The 21528-nt window shown below is 39.1% G+C and overlaps 2 protein-coding genes and 1 pseudogene across 5 annotated transcripts in view; 1 reads left to right on the top strand and 2 right to left on the bottom strand.

Annotated features, from left to right (window-relative positions):
- Positions 1-222: 222 nt before the first annotated feature.
- On the bottom strand, positions 223-4763 carry LOC149841845 (protein TUNICAMYCIN INDUCED 1-like). Its single transcript, XM_090001186.1, has 3 exons — positions 4526-4763; positions 3753-4073; positions 223-1279 (listed from the first exon to the last, which is right to left on the bottom strand). Exons 1-3 carry the CDS (start codon positions 4670-4672, stop codon positions 524-526), a joined length of 1224 nt encoding a protein of 407 aa, XP_089857312.1. The 5' UTR covers positions 4673-4763; the 3' UTR covers positions 223-523.
- A 6395-nt stretch (positions 4764-11158) lies between these two features.
- On the top strand, positions 11159-14721 carry LOC149841844 (autophagy-related protein 101-like; annotated as a pseudogene). The gene is made up of 8 exons (XR_016430968.1): positions 11159-11193; positions 11313-11337; positions 11382-11418; positions 11524-11609; positions 12343-12438; positions 13465-13628; positions 13729-13888; positions 14587-14721. The product of XR_016430968.1 is annotated as an autophagy-related protein 101-like (transcript).
- Positions 14722-19609: 4888 nt separating this feature from the next.
- LOC149841843 (putative N-acetyl-gamma-glutamyl-phosphate reductase, chloroplastic) overlaps positions 19610-21528 on the bottom strand; it is a 36944-nt gene continuing 35025 nt past the window's right edge. For 2 of the 3 annotated variants that reach the window (XM_089998730.1, XM_089998732.1), the window contains 3 exons: positions 20244-20372; positions 19980-20118; positions 19610-19899 (listed from right to left, as the gene is read on the bottom strand). In XM_089998730.1, coding sequence (XP_089854856.1) covers positions 20011-20118; positions 20244-20372 — 237 coding nt within the window. In that variant the 3' untranslated portion in view covers positions 19610-19899; positions 19980-20010. The remainder of the gene's footprint in view (positions 19900-19979; positions 20119-20243; positions 20373-21528) is intronic. The other variant, XM_089998731.1, reaches the window with a different exon arrangement.

Here is a 21528-nt window from a genome sequence, read left to right as displayed (position 1 = left end):
ACTCTACAGCAGATAACTATTACAGGCAACGCCTCTTTACTTTTAGCTGATAAAGTACAACACCATAACCCTTTCTTTTTCATTTTTGGGATGCTGGAGATCACTCATAGGGCAGGGTAGTAACCCAACCATGAGCACTTGAGAACTCCAAACACTGTTTTTCCATTTCTAATTTTGTTTTCAGCTATCAGAGTGCAAGCCTACTTATTTATCCCAAATACAGACAGCCATTGAAGACTCTTTGACAGCAAAGCTTTAACTAAATGAATTACATTCTCCATCACCACCCAACAAGAAATAAAAGTTTTTCATCACTTCTAATGGCTTTCATTTACAAGAGACTAACATCACTTCCATGAAACGGATTGGGTTGTTCTTTCCGTCAGACCTCATTGCTTCCTTAGCATCTCTTCTCAACCACATTCTGTTTCCAGGAAAGCAGAAAACTTATATGACAACAGATCATTTTTACCGTCACTTCATGTCAAGTACCATCGTGAATTCTGTGGAGCACGCCACAAGACTACCACTTCACGTTTAATGTTAAAGACTCTTGAGAAACCCTGACAGAAGAAAACCTGCTTAATGATTCATTGGACAACAAACTACTCCATGAAACAGATTCCACTCCAACAAATGGTCTCAACTTCTTAATTATCACCGGTTTCAGCTGATCCTGTTCAACTCTTGCTATGACATCAAACCAAATGCGCCTTGTTCTTGGCCTGGTTCTCCAAGCCGGGAGTGAATCTAGGAACTTGTCATCACTGCCCACCTCTTTTTCCAGTTCCAACTCAAACCGAACTAAGGAAGATGCTGCTATTTTCGCTTTCCATACCCTAAAACCACCTTTCCGGTAGTCTCTGTCACCAAGAAAACTCCTCAGCACTTTGTCCAGCAAAACCAGCCTTGACTTGAGAGTTTGAGTAGGTTGCCTTAAGCCATTGTGTGGCTGCCCGGTGTAGCACTTCTCTGATACAAGCTCAACTGTATCTTGAGACAAAAATGCTGTTCGAATGTGACCCTTGGTATATAAGGTCTTATAAGCGAAGAGGGAGGATGGTCTTACAATCTGCAGGTGAAGTAAAGAAATGCACGAAGCATAGTATCCCAAGGACCAGAGCCAACTGTTTTGATCTTCAGCAGAAAAGAAGCCTCCATTGAATGGCATGCCAAAGTTGAACGGATGAACCAGGCTCACTTGTTGAGCACCTTGTATCGATACAGTAATTCCTTCCCCAACAAGAAGGCGCTTAAAACCTGTCAAAGTGGTGTTCATCTGAACACCAGACCAACAAAAAATGAAAATCAAAGGAACTGATTTTAATTTGAAGAATATTACACTACTGAAATAAGAAACTCAATAATATCGAACATGAAAGACTTGAAATTTTCAGTAACACAAAACCATTGAAAATTTTTGCAAGAAAAGGACAGATTTGGGTCATCTATAATACTCGTTACTCAAAATATCTGAAATTCCTAGCAAATAACACGACCTGTGATTTTCTGGACTTTATCAGACACCATACTGTGAAAAGGACTACACACACACATTACAAACTGGTAGCACAAGCCACAGTTATTCAAAGTGGCCGTGGTGAGTTGCAATTTTGAATATAGTTCTCACAACTCCAACTGGGCTGTATCTTTTGCTCCATGGGAAGTTTTATGTGATTCTCATTCAGTTCCCCAAAACGCCTATTAGTCACGCTTGAAATCTTTATGAACATGCGCATCTCATTTCAGCTTCCAGTGACATTTTCCACAAATGCGTCTTTGACAACAGTAATAAAGACATTTTCACCTAACAATGCACTAACAGTCAATGACTCATGAACTTTCATTGGTGTCTCCTTTTTATTGAAAATATATATGAATGGCAGTGCCCTTGAGAATCCGATCAGATCACGGTAAAAAACCGACTCCGAATCCAAATTCAATTGTACAAAACTCAATCCGACTCGATTTCTTAATTGGATTCAATTTTTTTGTACCAAACCCAATTAATCATGTTCGGTTCGGTCGGATATCCGACCCAAACCCGATCCCTTGACATCCCTATATGTACAGAAAGTTAACATTTATTTGGAGGTTTAAACTGTCAGCCAGCATCGTTCTTTTACAATGCTGCCAATGTTTTCTAAACAGATTGATGATCTCTACTATGTGAATCCATGTTCTTTACTGTCATATTTCATTTATGTACACTGATCGGGGAAACAAGAATTGTATTTTCTGTACCCTAGTGGCATATGTGGACTTCGCACATAGTTTTGTGTTCTTGATGTATATATATGGTGTTCACAGCCCATTCTCGAATTTCTTCATCAACCTTTTTCTACCAAATTTCTCTCCTCACATAGTATTGAATTTAGGGCTTGATAGTCATCTTCTGCAAATGATGAAAAGGATTATAGCTCAGGAAGATATGGCCAATTCTTACACTTATTTGTATGTTTGGAAACTAGACTGTTACCATTGTCCATGCAATCGGCTGGTGCAACCACCGAAAATCAAGTAAAGAAACACTGAAATCTAATAATATTCCTAAAATCTGGGTAAATAAACAAATAATTCAGCGAGATCTACAACAATATTCTTATTGACACAGTTGCCTGTTCACCAGAATCATTTAATTTTGTGAGAATCCCCTATCTAAATCAATGACTCAGCATAAATGTGCTGTTCTTAATACAAACATCATAAGAGAATAAACTGCTGTGCAATTTGTGTGGCACTTAATAATGGAAGTTGTTAGGGTTGTTTGGCAAAATAAAGGCATCAGGAGAGGTTATGCTTGTATACCACTGTGCATATGAACACACACACAGAGAGAGAGAGAGGTGTTAATTCAAGAAGGCTAAGAAAGATTGAAAATGTTTCTTTATAAGCATTGGTATGTTTCTTCAGTTGAAATAAGGAATTTTGGTTTTTATTGTAAAAACAGTTAGCTACTGTAACTTGGATAATGTATGAAACCTGCCACCTGTTCTATGTAGAATCTAATCAAATTAAGAGAACTTACTACTACACGCAAACCTAGCCATAAAATCAAGTTGTACTTGTCTCCTACATTGAAACTCCCTTATTTATTTATTCGATACAGATGGAACAAAAAAGATGGAGGAAAGTTTTTATTGTGCAAGGCAAGCAATATGCAGCCATTTTGCAATTAACTACCCTGCAATCACTTTCAAAAGTTGCATCTAGCCAAACCGGGACATAACTTTCTATCCTCTAGACGTTATAGTTACACTATCAAAACTGAGGGGCCTCAGGTTCGAATCCCACAGGAGCTACACCGCTAGCTTGCCTATATATATATAAACAAGAACCTTCTTTTTTGCAGTACACAAGCTCATTTAGAATTGGGTCATCAAATTATTCATCGCCCAAATCAAAATTAGTTTGGATATCATTATGAGGACAAATTCAATATTCCAACTTATCTCATTTTCCTGGACTACTGGGTGTGTTCAATCAAACACCCTCTAGTTAACACTGCAAAACCCCGCAAAGCTTGCTAATTTAAATTGTGAATCAGATAATTTTTTTCTTAAAAATACATGATTGTAATATATACAAAATGATAAGAACAAAGTTGCCAACTATAAAAAAAAATCCTATGCAGTGTTGCATACTAACATGCGTATAATGAAGTGCATTCAATTGTTCCTTCCAGTTAAACAGATTTCTTCACAATTTTTTTCAACCAAAGAAAGTTTGTGGAAAGGACAAGTAAAACTTACCGGAAGAATCAGAGGCACTTCATCTTCTCCCGTGATGGCTAATTCAAGTGGACCCTCGAACTCCAGAGATTCCAGCACAGGCTTCGAACCAACCAGATCAAGAAAACCCGATCCGGATCGCAATGTCGACCACTTTCTCTGCGACCGCTTCCACGACGCAACTTCATCGGCGAATTTGATCGCCATGACGGTCTGCCCAACCCGAAGGTAGAATTCATATCGCCGAGACACACCAGTTCTAGTGTTCCTGATCTTGATATCGGAGAAGCTCGTGTCTTCCGCTCCCCATTTTTCCTTGATCGAGATCGCCCTCAAAATTTCCTGTATATCGTCATACAATTAGCCCGACCGACGAATACACAAAAAATTACTCAACAAATACAGCGATTTCAAGCCAGAGTAAATGAATCCGTTAGCATTTTCCCTTTCACGAAACTAATTGTAATTGAAGCAAGCTGAAACTCCAAAAGATATTAGTATAACCGAGGAGATGATAAACTCCAAACAGAAAATAAGAAATCAAGCAAAGAAATATGCGCACAGAAACGCAATCGATCAAAAAATTCGAACATAGAACGTGATTTTATCAAGCCAAACAACGAAAAACCGATGAAAACTCGGGTTTTCCTTGAAAAGAACTAAGAAAACGATCTAGGGTTTTCAGAAGAGCCGATTAGAAAAACACGAATCGAGATTCTCGGGGGACGACACAACAAAAAATCGCGATTTTGTTGCTGATTAGACAGTAAAAACGAGTGCGGTTTCTTCCGTACCCTCAGGAGATGAGGAGGAGAAGGGGAGGGCTCGAGGGTCGCCGTCGGCGATGGGAAGGATCCGGCCGTCGAGTTCGAAGCCGGCGGGAGGGCGATCGACGCCGTCGCCGTCGCCACGAGAAAGAGAAGGAGCAACCACGCCACCATCTCCCCCTCTCTCTTTCTTTCTCCGATCAGATTTCCGGCGGGGACCGGCGAGACCACTCGCACAGACAGCAGCGGTACGGGGCCTGAGCGTGCGCGCATGCGTGGGTGATCAGCTGCCAATTATGGTTGACGGTGGGATGCGATGGGTTTTGGATTGATCGGATCCGGATCGTGACTATGGGAGCCGTCCTAGACCCGAATGGGCATATGTTTTTATATGGATCTGGATCATCCGGGTTAAGTTAGGGTTTAGCAGAGGTGAGAACAGACAAGATATGGTTCAGACAAATGTTGGTCCGGTATGAATCTAAGTTTTAAGCAGTAAGCCGGAATCCAAACATGAAATAGATCCGACGGAATATGTTTAAAATCGGATCCATGATTTGTATGGTGCTATTGGATCTGATATCGGGATTATATTTGGTACGTGAAAGTCTCTGGCCAAAAGTAATAAAGTATGAGATCTATCCAATGGATGTGACCTCAGCATGGTTTGTTTATGAGAAAGTCTAATGGTTTGGATTCGGAGAATTGGGTTGGATCTAATTCTAGAAATTAAATTCCTGAAACTGAACTCCTATAGTTTCCGATTTTTTGGTTTGGATTAGTTCATAATGCACGGTTGGAGCTGTTTCAAAAGGGAAATTGCTTGTTACACTCGTGGCTAAGAAACCCCTTGAAAATTTATAATTTTTTTTTTTTGCATTGATTTAATAGAAACCACCACTTGGATCATGTATTTTTATGGTTAAAAATCAACCATCTACTATAAATTGAAATTTCAACATTCAGAACATAATATTTTTATGTGGATAAAATATGATTCAAAGATGAATTTATTTTATTTTGTCCATGATAGACAGACACATCCATAAGAGCCGATTTGATAAAAAAAAACTTCTCTGTATGAATTCCAACCATGGGATCCCGGAACAGTAAATATTTTCTTTCTTTCAAAATTTGACTGCTCTTAAGAAGACTCAATTAAGACCCAGGTTCATACCTGAAGGTCCGATTAATACAAGGATCCGAGTATAGTTTGTGAAAATTTATACCAGAATTGGAACCAATCCTATTAAGATCCATAATTTTTCAATGTAAAAATGATAAAAAAATATTATTTTATCGGGTATGGCCGGAGTGGTTCATGTAGTTTTCATCAGGTCTGGGTATGGTTTCTATTATAATGAGTCTGATTAGACCCGATACCGTACCCAAAAATAGAGACGAGGTCTGGTTTCACCTAGGTTTGAACCAAACCTGACCCGTTGACACCCCTGTATGTAGGGATGGCAATGGGTGGGGGCGGGGGACAAGGTCTCCACCCCCACCCCGTCTCAAAATCTGGAACTCTATCACTGTCTCCATCCCCGCGTGGGTTTGGATTTTAACCTCCATCCCCGGTTCAAATGGGGGCGAGTCCTCTTGGTTCATTGCCATCCCTTAGAAGGATTGGGGATGGGATGGGGGCAGGGCGGGGCGGGAGAAAGAGTAAGTCCATCCCCGCCTTCATCCACACACGGGTTTTGATTTTAACCTTCAAGCATAAGTATTAACTAGATGAATTAAGTAAACTATAGTTGATGAAGACAAATATTAAGTATTAAATAAATTAAGCTTGGGTTGAATCGGATCTAATTGAAGTTGGATTTAATTGAGGATTCAATATGAAAATTACCTAAGGATTTCTAAAATAAAAATCATGTGGTCTAGCGCTTTTAGCCCATATGAGCACCTTGCCTGTGAAGGCAATAACAACAATCTTTTAGTGTGGATGTATGCATGAGAGGTGTGAGACTTCTTCTCGTACTCTGTGGGTTTATATCCCACTCGAACTCATATGCAACCAGCTATATATTGCAAGATTAATATTCATAACAGAAAAATCCACACATGTAGGCAATGATATTCATGAGGTTTCTTATTCAAGGAGTATTAATATGATGAACATACATCATCTCATATCATGGCATATTTAACATATAGCATACTCATGTTTGCATTTAACTCATGATGTGCATCATTGTATCACGCTTTTCAAATAACCATAGAAAGTTACATCGAATCCATGGCACAATGCATTTAGGAACAAGATCAAACAAGCATTACATTTGTAGTGTACATCTTCACGTCATGTTATTCAAAATTATAATGTAAATTGTTCATGTTATGTCATATATATATCTCATGGCATATTCATGTATGCATTCATTTCGTGATTATCAAGTTATGCTACTTAACTACCATAGCATTTTATATCTACTCTATGGCATAACTTATTTATGTGTACCTTTCATAAGGTACGTCATCATATCATACTTTATTGCTTAAGACATGCACCATTATCTACAATGTATTTGTTTCATGATATAATATGTAAATTTTATGACATCATCGTATATGCATTTTTTTATCATATACTTCATCTGATCATGAATGCATAAACATATATACCTATACATATGGATTTCAACATAAGTATGTTAATTAAAGCTTACTTATGCAATACGTAGAACTAAATATGTATGTTTACTTATTTCGTTTCATTATTCACTTTGTTTCCCATATATAATTTTTTCCTTTTAATTGATCAAGAATTAAATCGGATCAGGCCAAGTCTCATCAAATCGGGGTTCGAACCCTGTTTGGCCATACCAACAAACCATGTCATGATATGAATACTATCCTCAAAGGGGTATTTGAGCCACTGAGCTCTGTTCACCTCATGAATCGAGGGGCATGGACTGGTATCCACCTTAAGAATGTAAAGAATAGCCCAATAACCCATTCAAACTGTGTTGGTCTACATTGAAGAGGGTGGAATGATACAACTTTGAGTGACAATCTCGCATGTAGATTTCATCTACATGTCATACTGACTTGGATTTATGAGTAATGACGTCTTTAGACCATCTATCACTCGAAGTTAGGGAGGTCGAGGTTATCCAAAAGCAATACACATCATCTACTACAATAGTATAGATTGCAATCTAGTTAACCTTTGTAGAAAACTCTCGGTCACAGAGCGCTCACTTATGGCAGAGTCCCAATTTGTTAGGTACTATGACAACATTTATTAAATAGCATAATAAACACCATTGTGTTCTCAACAAATACAATGAAGACATTCTTTGCATACCCAAAAGCATAATCAAGAGAAACAAAGTTTATATTAATACTGCTAACTATTTGACCTCAATGATTGTTATATCTATTTTAGTAGATCTCCATGATATGATATTCATTGCTAGTTGATCTCATATTGTAATATATGTAGATAGTTATTTTCCTTTATGCATTCATCTTGCTTATGTAGTTGTTAAACTATAAGACCATGTTAGCATAATATGATAGATGTTTTGGTATTATTAATTATCTACATGATTGTGGTTTATCTTACTTTTTCGTAAGAGTCTGACCTTGTTTCATGGGGTACAGGTGATGTTTGAGAAGCGGTGCAATTACGCGATGTAGTGGCGAGGCCGGGAACCATATTTATGTCTGTCTTGTCGATCTTTGGACTTTTGTGTATCTCAGCTAGACTAAGATGTTTTGAATTTAATTCAGAAACTTGTTTAATTTATGAACAATTGATATGATTTTGGAAGAAATATGTTTTTTCTTATAATGTGAGTGGAGATGGATCTGGTTTCATATTCTAATAAGAACTTGATCCAGTCCAGTTTAGTTTTTCATCTCTATAACCCGCCCAAGGTTTACTAACTTTTAAACCTAAACTATTTATGTTGTGTTATATAAAAAATAAATTGGGTTGAAATTTTTACATATCTTAAGTTAAAAAATTTGAGGTGTTACACACGCTCGGGCCTCGTACCTATAGCTATTGTATAGGGCCTAAGTGTGCATAACACCTCAAAATTTTCAACTTAAGATATGTAAAAATTTCAACCCAAATTATTTTTTATATAACACAATAGAAATAGTTTGGTTTTAAAAGTTGGTCAACCTTGGGCAGGTTACCGAAATGAAAAGTTGAATTGAACTGGATCCAGTTTTTACTAGAACATAAAACCGGATCCACCCCCACTCACATTATAAGGAAAAACATATTCATTCCAAAATCATATCAGTTGTTCATAAATTAAACAAAGTTTCTAAATTAAATCCAAAACATCTCAGTTTACCTGAGATACACAAAAGTTCAAAGATCGACAAGACAAATAGAAATATGGTTCTCAGCCTCGCCGCCACATCGTGCCATTGCACGGCTTTTCAAACATCACCTATGCGCGTGTGTGTGTAAGAGAGAGTAATGAGTCCATGCTAATTGAAATTGCTAAATGAAATATGCTAAATAAGTTTTTCAGGTTTTTTGGGTTTATTTTTAAATTATGACAGTACTCATGTGATTTATATACTTGATTTTATAGGGATCGGTCTTGAAATGTTTGATTTCAATACCTTATAACGTTCACAAAATTAACGGTCCAAAATCTTTGTAAATTTTTGAGGCCCCAAATATCATTTTTTTGTGGAAAACACATGATCCATGTGTGGATTCTTCATAAATGGACCATGCCCAATACACTTATGAGGTCAAAAAAAAAAAAAACATTGGAAGAGCAGAAAAAATCACTTAACATATTTAGTTTAGCATATTTCTCTCTCTCTCTCTCTCTCTCTCTCTCTCTCTTTCTATATATATATATATATATATATATATATATATATATATATATATATATATATATATATATATATATATAGTTGTTGGACCGAGGAGCTATCCAAAATTAATGGTCCAGGCCTGAGCTGTGGACCTACTGGGCTGTGACCACCTCTAGTTACAAGTGTGCATATAAACGATGACCCATTTGCATCAACAACTATTTTGATCTAAGGTTGCGTTTGGCGCCCCTTCTTAGGGCCTGAAAGGCCTTTGGTCCCAAGCATTTCTGATGGGAAGGTGTTTGGATGGGAAAGTTTAAGGCTATTTTATGTCTGGAATGCCATGATGGAATGGGAAAGTAAAAGTGAGTTGCCTGCAATTCTTGGGAAAAATCAACGACCCAAACGCCGAATAGAGCTCTCCTTCGCTTTCCCCTCTCTCGCAGATCGTGTTTCCCTTAAATTCCCGTTCAATTCCCGCCGGAATATTCTCCCCATCCCTTGCTTTCTCTCGGGTAAAATTTTCCCTTATTTGCTTTTCCCCGTGTTGGATTTCCATGGTAAGTTCGCTTTATTTTCCACTTGATCCTTTTTCTCATGAATTCTCGCTTTTTTATCGCTAGAGAGAGGTGGGGAGCTATGAATTGTGAGGTTTGCCATCTTAAAGAACTGGTACGGCGCGGATCAATTTCTCTTTTTCCTCTTCTTCTCATTCTTTCATGAAGTTTTGGGAGTTATATTTGTGGGTATTTCGAGATGTCGAAAATCCATGGATTTTTTGAGTTTCTGATTTTGTGTTCGTCTTCGCCAGTTGGTCCTGGTTGTTGAATGGTGAAGTTGGTCCTGGTTGTTGAATGGTGAATGGTCTTACGTTTAATTGCTGAAGAAAGTAATAATCGAAATTCTGGTATCGCTAGTGTATCGGACACTTAGCCCAAATCATGAATTTGATTATATAAGCAATCAATTTAGGGTTCAATTAACATCACTGGAATGTGAAGCTTCCCATAAATTTCAATGCATAGCGTGATTGATCCGTGCAATTCAAGCTTTTGTTGTGAATTACCAAGCCCATAATCTAAATTTTTTGAAGAAAGAGCACCATCCTGTTTTCGCTAAGGATTCTTCTTCCCTCTTTTTTAAGAACAGGAGTTTCGTGTGCCAAAACAAAATTCTGATCCCACGGAATTGGCTTTGAGTTCCACGAATAAAAGAGGACTAAAGTATATACATGTGTTACTTGTCCAGGTTTGAATTTGTAATAGGCCTTTCTATATTTAGATAGTTGTTATCGTTGTCGATATCATCATAGTAGAGTCAAATGTGATAGTTGGATTGGTAAAAGTTGCACCAGCCAAGGGATCTTGGAATACCATTGGGGGGACTGGGGACATCTCCAACTTCTGAAGGCATGGTATAGGATCATTAGCTTTATCATGTACTAATGATGTTTGGAGTTGGCGTTGATATTAAGCAGCGGCAGTGTGTTTGGTTTTCATTCGGTGTCTAGAGCTTGAACACTGCACTCGTGTAGATAGAAAGGTTGATGGTTGTGTTGATGAAAGGATGCGCCAGAAAAGAGGGAAACTTAGCAAGATTAGTACGGAAAGTTGCGATTTTATGATAGGGGGGTCAGGCCCGTCAGGGTGGGAGGGAAAGTCTCCTTGGAAGTTTTAGTCATAATGTGTGTATCTTTTCTAGCATGGAATGCGATAAAAAAATGGTTGTTTGAGAAGAAGTGATGAGTCAAATTGAATCTTTGATTGGGAACACAATCATATTTATTTGAGGGAGAGGTTTGGTGGGATGTTTAGCATAAAGTTCTATTCATTGCAGGTACTTGTCTTTCATAAGAGAATGGTGGTAGTTGAACAATTGTCTGAGAAGAGGCGGTAGTTGCAACTTTAGCTTATTCTATCTGTATGAACAAGACGCTTTGCATTATTGCAAGTATGTCTTAGATGTCTAAAGTTTTCTGATTCTTCTCTTTTCTGTCTATTTCTTACTGTAGACTCTTGCAATGGTGCTCATATGCTGTATGCATGGAATACTTTATGAAATGTTTGATCTGTGTTTATAGGAGGTGGAGGCAGTTGAGATCCTAGAAGTTTTACGATGTCAGTCCCATCATTAGCCCTATATATATGGGGAGTGCTTTTACTTAATGTATGTTCTCATTGTTTAGTATTCTGTTATGACAATGTGTATGAAATCCATTGCAGGTATACTTCACACAATTGTGTTTCATAGAGCTTTAGGGCTTGTTCCGCCAAAAGATGTTGATTCTGAACTCTTTGATATTACTTATGTAAGTTTCATATTGCCCTGCACATTTCTGTGTGCTTGATCTAAAAGCTAGTTCATTTATTTTACTTGTTCGCATCCTGATATATGGAAAAAAATGTGATGTAAACTGCTGCAAGAAAGAAAGTTGCTGGCTTTCAGATCTATTGGACGGTATTGTGTATATCATGAACTCTAAAAAAAAATTAAATTAGCTAGATTTCAAGGAAGCCTACGTGTATCAGTTTGTGTATCATGAATTTCTTGACCTGAGCAGTTATTTCTTTTGAAAATATTTCCAATATTCTGAAAATCCAAGAATATCACTGTGCATTTTTTAGTATCACCAGCTCATACATTTTATGTCATGGAAGTAGGGATAACTGAACATCAACCTTGAATCAGCATCAACACAAATGGAAGGAAATTGTGTGTTGTCATGATACTTCTATAATATGTTGAGAATTTCACATATGTTTCCAATTATGGGAACATGAAATAATTTAATCCAAATAGCTCTTATTCCTCTTTTTTTTTTACCGAGTTTTTTTCCAAGAAAAAAGGTTTTCAAGATCTCTTAGATATCTATTCCCCTTGCCATGAGTTTCTCATGAAACGGTTGTCATTTTCTTGTCCCGTCTTAATGTAGCTGGTTATATGATTCATGTCTGTCATTTTCTCATGTCTATTGTTAGTGTTATTTACAGTCTGGTTTTCTTTGCGTTTTTTAATAATGTAACCTTGCCTTGTCAATTAAGGTACAATGTGGAGATGCCGACCTGGAAAAGAAGATAGAGGAAAAGATTGATCAGTTCATTGCATGGGTGGAGAAACACCCAAACAAGAAAAGCCAGGTGAGTCCTATTGTTATCTTTACATTGCATTTTCAATTTTCTTCAATCTTTGGATTCTCAAAATTCCTTCATTTCATTATGCTGCTTTGCTGAATGATAACTAAATTTTAGCTGCTTGCTGAGAAATGAGAAGCTATGCACTTTTAGTGTTGACAACATTTTTCATAAAGCTTGACTCTGTCTCTTTCAGTTAATATGTCTGAGGAGTTTCAGAAAATGAATGCTTATTTATTGATCAATAGGCATCTTAAATAATGATTGACAGGCCCGTCTAGTTATGCCGTCTAGTGCAATTTTCAACTTTGATCAGGAAAACCTCGGGGTGAACATGAGGCTATGTTTCCCAGCCTGGGATCTGCAGGCTTGACCAAGTTTTTGCACCAAGCCTGACACCTGGGTCTACAGCGGTAGTGCACATACATTAAACCTTTTTGCTTTTCTTTTTTCGTCTTTTGTCTTTTCTTATGGAAGGGGAGTAGTGATAGTTAACCTAATGGTTTGAGATTCACAGAGACTTCGTATTTGTTGTTGGAGGCTGCCTCCATGTTTTTGTGTCCTTTAAGCTTTGCACATGGTTTCTTTAGCAGATTCTTCATTATTATACTTAAGAAGCCGAATAATTTAGTCACAGGATTATATGTTGGAGATGACATGAACATTGTGAATCATACATGCAGAAAACTAGCTAACTAGTAGAGGATTGTCTTTGAGAATGCTATATTATGAAGTGGACCTTCAGTTGTGAAGATGGCCTTCCCTATTGTCCATTTGTTCTCTCTTTTTATGTATCATCATCATCCTTTATTATTTTCAACTTGACTCTATGACAAACAAGCATCAACAGATGGGGGGACATTGAAAGCTCAGTCGTGGGTTTATCCTGTTCTCTTTTTGCTTTAATGCATAGCTGGTGCTATTTCTTGTTTCAATTGTCTCCTTTTTTCTTTTGTTTTTCTTACTATTGGATTTGATCCAACTTAACTTTTATGCAGGAGATTTATAATGAACTTGTCTTGAATGATGCAGATATTTCTATCCTTCTATGAGATAAAAAAACAAACAGGCGACATGGTTCAGTAACAAAATTGAGCGCTTGTATTGGGAGCAGTGGTTTATTTGTATGAATGTAGTACCATCAAAATGCCATACTGGAAAATCTCACCATGCCAAAACTCGTAGAGATTCAGATGGTATGACATGCCCTTTTGTTCCAAGGCTTTTTTTCAGTTGAATTATTTAATAGATAGTTCTTCATGTCAACTGACATATTTCCTGTTTGTTTGACTACAGAGAGTGCAGAAGAAAGAACTGCACACCGTGCTTCTTTAGAGACATCCCTTCGTGAAGTGTTGTTTCAAATTATAAAATTTGTTAATGAAAAGAAGGATCACATTCCTTCTGTTCCAAGTTTGGAGGGTGTCTCATTTCCTTACGAAATTACACTCCCAAGGTAACTCTTCGATATATCTGTTCCCATTATGATTGTTGGTGGTCATGTTTTTTGCAACTTCATTGCTATGATTGGTTTTCTTTCATGTTAATCTGATGGGACTGTGCTGCTCGCGGTAGGTGATCATTGGTGTTTATGCATGTCACCTTGTATACTTGTCACATTCCTGTTCTTGGGAGGTTAGGTCTACACTATTTTTTTGTCTATCTTTCTTCAGTCAATAAGACGCAGCTTATGCTTCTGGGTCTACTCTGGGCTATTAGCTTTGAATGCTTTAAAGTGATGCCACTTTTCTGTTTATGTATGCATGAACTATGATCTAATTATTGTTCTTACCTTTATCTCTGTAACAAAGCCCTTTATGCATAACCGCTTTTTATTGCACCTTTTTCTTTTTCCGTTTCGCGTTTACCCTTTTCCATCCCAGTGTGGTGGTTCACTATAGCGAGATGCTCTAGACAGTATAAAGAATGAAGTCATTTTCTTTGTTCCTTGTTCAAGCTTTCGCTGTCTTAACAAAAACATGTGTCTATCTAATCAATAATTATTTGTTTTATTTATAAAATGAGATGAACTTGTTTTAGATCTCTCTCTCTCTCAAGAACGTTTTTTCCCCAGTATATATGTTTATGATGTGGAAACTTTATATTTTAATCATATGTTGAGGATATGCTGACTCTATGCTCCCTTATAACTAGCGCCTCGGACTCTTCATTCGGAATGGATATGATCAAGAGGATGCTTCAAACTGGATATCCGACCATGCTCAGTTAATTGTCTCTACTGGTTACGGCTTCTGATGGTTTGTACATAATGGATAATGAGAAAACGTGAAAAAAATCTTATTTAGTTTTGAGTTGCCTTAGTGCTCTCTCTCTCTCTCTCTCTCTCTCTCTCTCTCTCTCTCTCTCTCTCTGCCTGAATCTGGGCAAAGGCGTACTAGGGTGTTGTCTGATTATTTATCATGAAGATGTGTATTTGGAATATTAGAGGCATGAATTGCCCCCGTAAGCGGTTGTTTTTAGCTAATTGGATTAGGTATGAAAGTCTGGATGTCGTTGCAATTTGTGAAACCAAAATGGAGGATATTCCATTATCAGTGGTATCCTTCTTATGGAGAGGTGCGGCATATGCTTTTAAACCGTCCATTGGGTTTGTTGGGGGAATCCTGGTTCTTTGGAAAGCTTCTCTTAAGGTGGCGATAGTAGATATTGGTCTTTATTCAATCTCCCTTTCTGCAAACTTGTTGTCGTCGCTGCAAGATGTTGTTCTCACCTTTGTGTATGGTCCTGTCGTGTCTACTTCGCGACCAATGTTTTGGGCTGACTTAGATCGAGTTCTGGTTACATTTGGAGCTCTTCAGTGTTTAGGAGGGGATTTCAATTGCCTGTTGTCCACGCAGGATTCTAGTTTACCGGTTCTTCTCAACCCCTCCATTAGGGGGTTTCAGGAGTTTGTTCAGCGGAACCAACTTTACTCAGTACCTCATGTGGGGGAGAAATTCTCGTGGTCAAATATGAGGTCTCGCCCTTGCTTGCGGATACTTGATCGTGTTTTTCTCTCCCCAGAACTATTTCACGCAGTTCCGGATGTCACTGCTTGTCTGCTGCCACGGACCATGTCCGATCATGGACAAATGACTGTTTCGTGGGGCGCAGGCTTCAAGGCATGTCGTAGGTTCTTCTTTGAGGAATGGTGGCTTCGGGTGCCAGACTTTCAGCAGTTGGTAGGTCAATCGTGGGCTCAACCTGCTACGGGATCTTGGGTGGCCATCCGCATCCATGCTAAGCTTCTTCGTCTTCGGAAACGTATTAAGGAATGGCTAAGTTTTAATAACCTGAACAAGTTTAGGTTCATCGGCCAGTGGGAAGTCGAGCTCTCCGATTTGGCCCAACGTCAGGTCGATCTTGTTGGTGTACCGGAGGGTAAGTGCTTCAGTTGCAGGAGCGTATCGTCGTACTCTCTGCTCTCGTTGCAGAATGGAGAGCACGAGATGAGCTTAGATGGAAGTTGAGGGCTAGAGTTGCATGGTTGGCTAATGGCGATGATAATACACGTTTTTTTCATATAAACGCATCAAATAAATACAGTAAGAACCGGATACTCTCGATCGAGATCGATGGATGTCAGTTTGGTCCGCACAATTGCCTGCCAGCTATTACTTCTTATTTCTCCAGGTTGTATTCGGCCGACTTAGGCGTCGGGGGTGTCATCGGCGATATGGGCTATAAGCGGTTGGCGGCAAACCAATCAGTTTCTTTGCAGGTTAGATTCACTGAAGTGGAGATTTCGAATGCTATTAGCGAATTATCGGGATGGAAGGCACCAGGCCTTGATGGTTTTCACATCGACTTCTTTAAAGCATTTTGGTCAAGTGTTAAAACTGACCTGCTCCACTTGTTCGATGAATTCTATCGTAATGCGAGGTTGCCTAAACCATATCATGTGGCAGTCATCTCTTTGATTCCTAAGAGGCAAGGGGCGTCAGACATATCCAACTTCAGGCCGATTTCGGTGATGGGTGCTCTGTATCGCATTATATCTAAGGTGTTGGCTAATCGATTGCGCGCTGTCATTGATCAACTTGTTTCTCCGAACCAGAGTGCTTTTATTCCAGGTCGAAGTTTGCAAGGATCTTTTATTTGTGCAACTGAGGTTCTTCACTCTTTACAGTCGACTGGATCACCGCACTTCATGCTAAAATTGGATTTTCACAAGGCTTATGACAGTCTGGCATGGGATTTTCTGATTGAATCTCTAACAAATATGGGGTTTGGCAGCCGGTTTATAGCATGGGTTAAGGAGTTGGTCACAAAATCTGTATCATCAGTTTGCATCAATGGAATGAGAGGGGAAGAATTCAAGTTGGCTAGAGGTGTACGACAGGGTTGTCCTCTAGCACCTATCCTTTTTAATATCGCGGTAGATGGTTTACCTATTCTCATGAAAAGGGCAGAAGAAACAGGCTTGGAATCCTTGGGCATTCCTGGTTTTGTTGGTCACACAATTCAATATGCAGACGATACTTTAATATTTGGACATGCGAATGTTAATCAAATGTCCAGGTTGTGCTTCATTATTAAAGTCTTCGCTGCAATTTCAGGCCTTCGCCTGAACGAGAGTAAGTGCGCTCTGGTCTTACTCAATGTTGATCCTCTTCTCCAATCGGCTGCTGCAAGGATCTTCAATTGCCCAATATCTGACCTTCCTGTCAATTTCTTGGGTCTATCGTTGCACTCTCTGCAGCCAGCAGGAACTTCTACTTGGATGTCTACCATAGAGCGGATGCAAGGGAGATTGCAGGCTTGGAAGGCTCGATATTTATCTTTTGCGGGACGAGTGACGCTCATTCGCCATGTTTTAGCCAGATTACCAGAGTTTCGAATGAGCATGTCTATTATACTGACGATAGTAGAGCAGACGATTAACCGTTTGCTTTCGCACTTCCTTTGGTCTGGGAATGTGTCGCACAAAAAGTACCCGCTTGTTTCTTGGCAACAGATCGTTCTCCCGAGGCAACGAGGCGGCTTGGAGATTCCAGCTCTGAGAAAGAGGAGCATCGTTTTAGTCTTGAAGTGGGCTTGAGAAGCTTCCACATCTCAATCTTCTTGGGCTACGTTTGTTAGGCAAAAATATGGTAGTCTACATGAATCCCTTCTTTCCACACCCAGTTCAGTGTGTCACTCGTCCCTCTGGCTGGAGTGGCGGAAGACACTTCGATCCTTCAGTGGCAGAGATCTTAGGCCGGTCCATGGCCTGCCGTGGCTTCACTGGGCCATGGCGAGCGGAGATAGGTTCTCCATTAAGCAAGTTTACCATTCCTTGTTGCCGTCCGGGATGGACTGGTTTCCCAGTGATTGTATGTGGGGTAAGGGGCCAGCTCCAAGGGCAAAAGCTTTGGCGTGGCTTGTGGCTCTGGACCGTGTTCAAACCCAAATTAATGTCAAGAAACGGGGGATTCAATTTCCAAGCATGTGCGTTCTTTGCGAGAAGGCTGTAGAGGATACGACTCACCTATTTTGGTTCTGCCCGGTCGTTCTAGACTTATTTTTTCAAACTTGGGGTGCGCCACCTGTTCAAACTCGTCCGTGCTCCGTTATTCGGGACCTCTTGCTTGGTCCCAGGATTGTACGACACAAAAAAAATGGAGATTATTGTGGCGGGTTTGGTTGCTTTCAGCATGGTGGGTCATATGGACCGAAAGAAACGACATCTTTTTCAGGGGCATCAAATTCGATTTCGGAAGGCTTCGGCAATGGGTCATGTCTGATGTGTATCTGGCTCTTAAGTTACATAGTAGGGGGGAGGGGCTGATCGACTTGTACTCTGATCTATGCACAATCACCATCTAGATTGTGGTTGTTTTGCTCTTATGTTTCTCTTTTGTCTCTCCCATCCAATATTCTGTTGGATGTATTTTGGTAATGTTGAATGGTGAATGATCTCTCTCTCTCTCTCTCTCTCTCTCTCTCTCTCTCTCTCTCTCTCTCGTTTGTTTGATAGCGGATCTACTTTCGTGCTTATCCAATAGCAATGGAAAAGGTGCAAATCGCCTTCATATCTTCCAAGAATTTGAATGAAAAAGAGCACCAAATAATGCTTTTTTGTCAGTCTCTATTTAGAGACTTGTCAAGACTATTAAGCGTATGTCTTTTTTGCTGGTCTGACATCAGTGGGCGTGGTCTGCAAGTTTTGTTTTCGAAAGGCTGTGGTCTGCAAGTTCTTCTCAAGGTAATTACAGAACATGGAATGCATATTGCCTTTAACGAGTCACTGAATTTAAAATCCTCCATCAAAATAAGGTTCTGTTTGGGAGCCAGTGTTGGAGCACAAATGAAAGGGTGATGGGAGTGGAGTTATCAACTACATCCCCATGAGGATGTAGTCGAAAATAGGAAGATGGGAGGCCAATGTCCCAAATCTGGGCTTCTGAACAACAGCAGGCGAATCAATGAATTTCCATCACCCTCTCCAGTCCGGCTCCCAAACAGAGCCTTGTATGGAGATGTAAATAAAATGTGGAAAAGCCAAACGGTCTGTTAGAAATCATTTTATTTTAAGAAATAATAATCTCACATAAAATGGAAACAAAACCTGTGATTAGTCTGAGAACAAAAGCTTGATTTCGGAATTCTTTAACTCCTACTAGCAATAAGCTACTACCGACATGAATTCATTACGTGTATTGACATTGTGCACTTCTGTGATTACGTTGTGTTGGTAAAATACAGTTTTAACCCCTTGGAGCTACATAACCCAAGAGAGAGTTAGCAGACGGCACTTCCACCCCATTAGAGACTACGTGAAGATTCACATAAGACGAACTAGGCTTTGATATACCAGTATAATCTTAGCCACAGAAATTAAGGGCTCAGATCATGGGTTTACAACTGGAAGAACAATTTGACCAACTTTTATGGCTCAATCGTAAATCCTGGAGACCCAAACATGAACCATCAAGGACTCAGATCCATCTAACCAGAGTTTCCACCTATCCCGCATAATAAGATGGCCAGGAGATACCAACAGGGGCTCCGCCACATAACCATGTGTTGGGGACGTTGCAAGTTCAAAACCCAATGGTATCGTTGCATGACTGGTGGGGATCTGCCTAACCCCAGCTTGCCTATCAAAAAAAGGCGGCCAGGAAATTATTAAGCATGTGCACCAATAATTTTAAGGCGGTACGGTTGTCTTTTTTCTCTGTTATACCTTCTTAAATTTCTCTCTAACCACCCAGGAGAATTGAGTTTCATAACGCAGGCAGCTTCTGCGTAACATTCCCAGTTCGTGTACAAGTCCCTTTTACTAAGCGTTTGATAAGTTATACACGACCATTCAAATACTAAGACAACAAAATTTCAAGAAAAAATCTACAGAATTCTTGACTGAAGAACCAAAGACTTTGCGACCGCAGATCTTATCCAGATCAACCACTTTTTCCCCGTGAGCCTCTTGGAAGGTGCATGTGCGCTTACCTTTGTACTGCACTTATTGTACCCCTTCATTTGCTGCTTATCCAGAGAAAGGAGATCAGCAAGTAAAGATATTAGACAGTTATGAGAATCAGAAGGCAGAAATTTCAGCCTACCTACATCATGTAAAGTCTAAAATAAATCATCTCATGGAAACAATGGTTGATAACGTAGTCCGGTGCTCTCAGGATATCCCATCATCAGATTAAGGTTTTGGAGTGCTTGCCCGGAAGCTCCTTTCACCAAATTATCGATCTGCATTTGAGCAAAATTCAGTCAAACATGACTACAACACATGGAAACCAAACTACTGGTTGACTTCTTATGCATCTTCAGATATGCAAATATACTTGCAACTGGATAACAATATATCAACTTACAACAGACACTATTATTGCTCTTCCAGTGATCCGATCATCAAATACATTCATGAAGCAGTAATTCGATCCTCGGACATTTCGAGTATGAGGTATAGCACCTTTCTCCAACAAAACAACAAATTCTTCACTCTGAAACATGTTAGGAATGAAATGCAAAAGTCGTTATCCATGCCATACACTTTTAATGATGTAAACTTTCTAATTCAGTAAGCAAAGACAGTTGCCAAATTCTCTGGATGCATTGAAGCATGACAAATACAATGTAATCAACGATACGTCACAAAAGGAAAAGGCACGCCTAAAAGGATCCATGGGTAGTAAATACTACAATATGGAAGATAACCTTTGGCATATATTCGTACTTTTTCTTTTGAGTATAGCAAAGTGCAACTAACATCTCATATTTTCCATAAAATCCACATTGGTTTTAAGTGTTGAGAGGTTCATAGGAGCTTCATACTATAGTTGAGCAACAAACTGGGTCCTTGGAGAACTATCTGAGTTCAGTTTGATATGAGTGCTATTCAAGCTTGTTTGTTGCAGTAAGCAAACTCTTAGGGGGCGTTTGTTTCAGGCGTGAAAAAGAGAAACACAAATGTCATGAAATTTTTGTTTCACTGATGGTAGATTCCTGTCAAATAATTTTCATGAGAAACAAACTTGTTTTTTGTTTGTTTCATGTTAAATGGGAAACTCACAAGGTAAAGTGGGACCCACATGCAAAAAGTAACTTTTTTCATTTATTATGACTTACCGCAAGAGAGGTGCACTCATTTTGAACGAGAGTGACAAACTTAATGGGGTCCCACATGCAAAAAAGTAGGCTACGCCATTGTCAGAAAAGATGGTGGCAAATTTGATCCGGAGGTGGGGGTCAAATGGAATGTATTTCATATGAAACCCACAGTCAACGGTAGCCCCACCAAATCCCAAGCTTCAGCGTATTTGTTTCATCCGCCTCAGAAAATGTTCATTTTCATATGAACCAGAGCTGTTTCATATGAAAATAGCATGAAACAAAAAACCCCTTAGGTTTGTTAAGACTTAAGAGTCAAATAAGCTCATTAAGTGTGTGCACATGGGCGTGTATAGAGAATACTAAATACAATTTTATAATAAGCTTAACTAGGTTGAATTTGAGCCAAACCCAAGCCTACTCCTAACAAACTCGAGCTAAAATAGAGTCCAGGTAACAGCCAGAGTTTGGCTCATGTGATGACCTATTAGAGACTCGACAACCAACAACCCAAACTGAAACTCATGTTGAGAGTTAAGAATCACTACA

This window comes from Nuphar pumila, chromosome 3 (genome assembly GCF_984573655.1).
Source record: "Nuphar pumila chromosome 3, dmNupPumi1.hap1.1, whole genome shotgun sequence".
In the NCBI taxonomy this organism is placed as follows: Eukaryota; Viridiplantae; Streptophyta; class Magnoliopsida; order Nymphaeales; family Nymphaeaceae; genus Nuphar; species Nuphar pumila.
The sequence above is the reverse complement of the archived record's forward strand: the minus strand, read 5'-3'. Positions and strand labels throughout refer to the sequence as shown.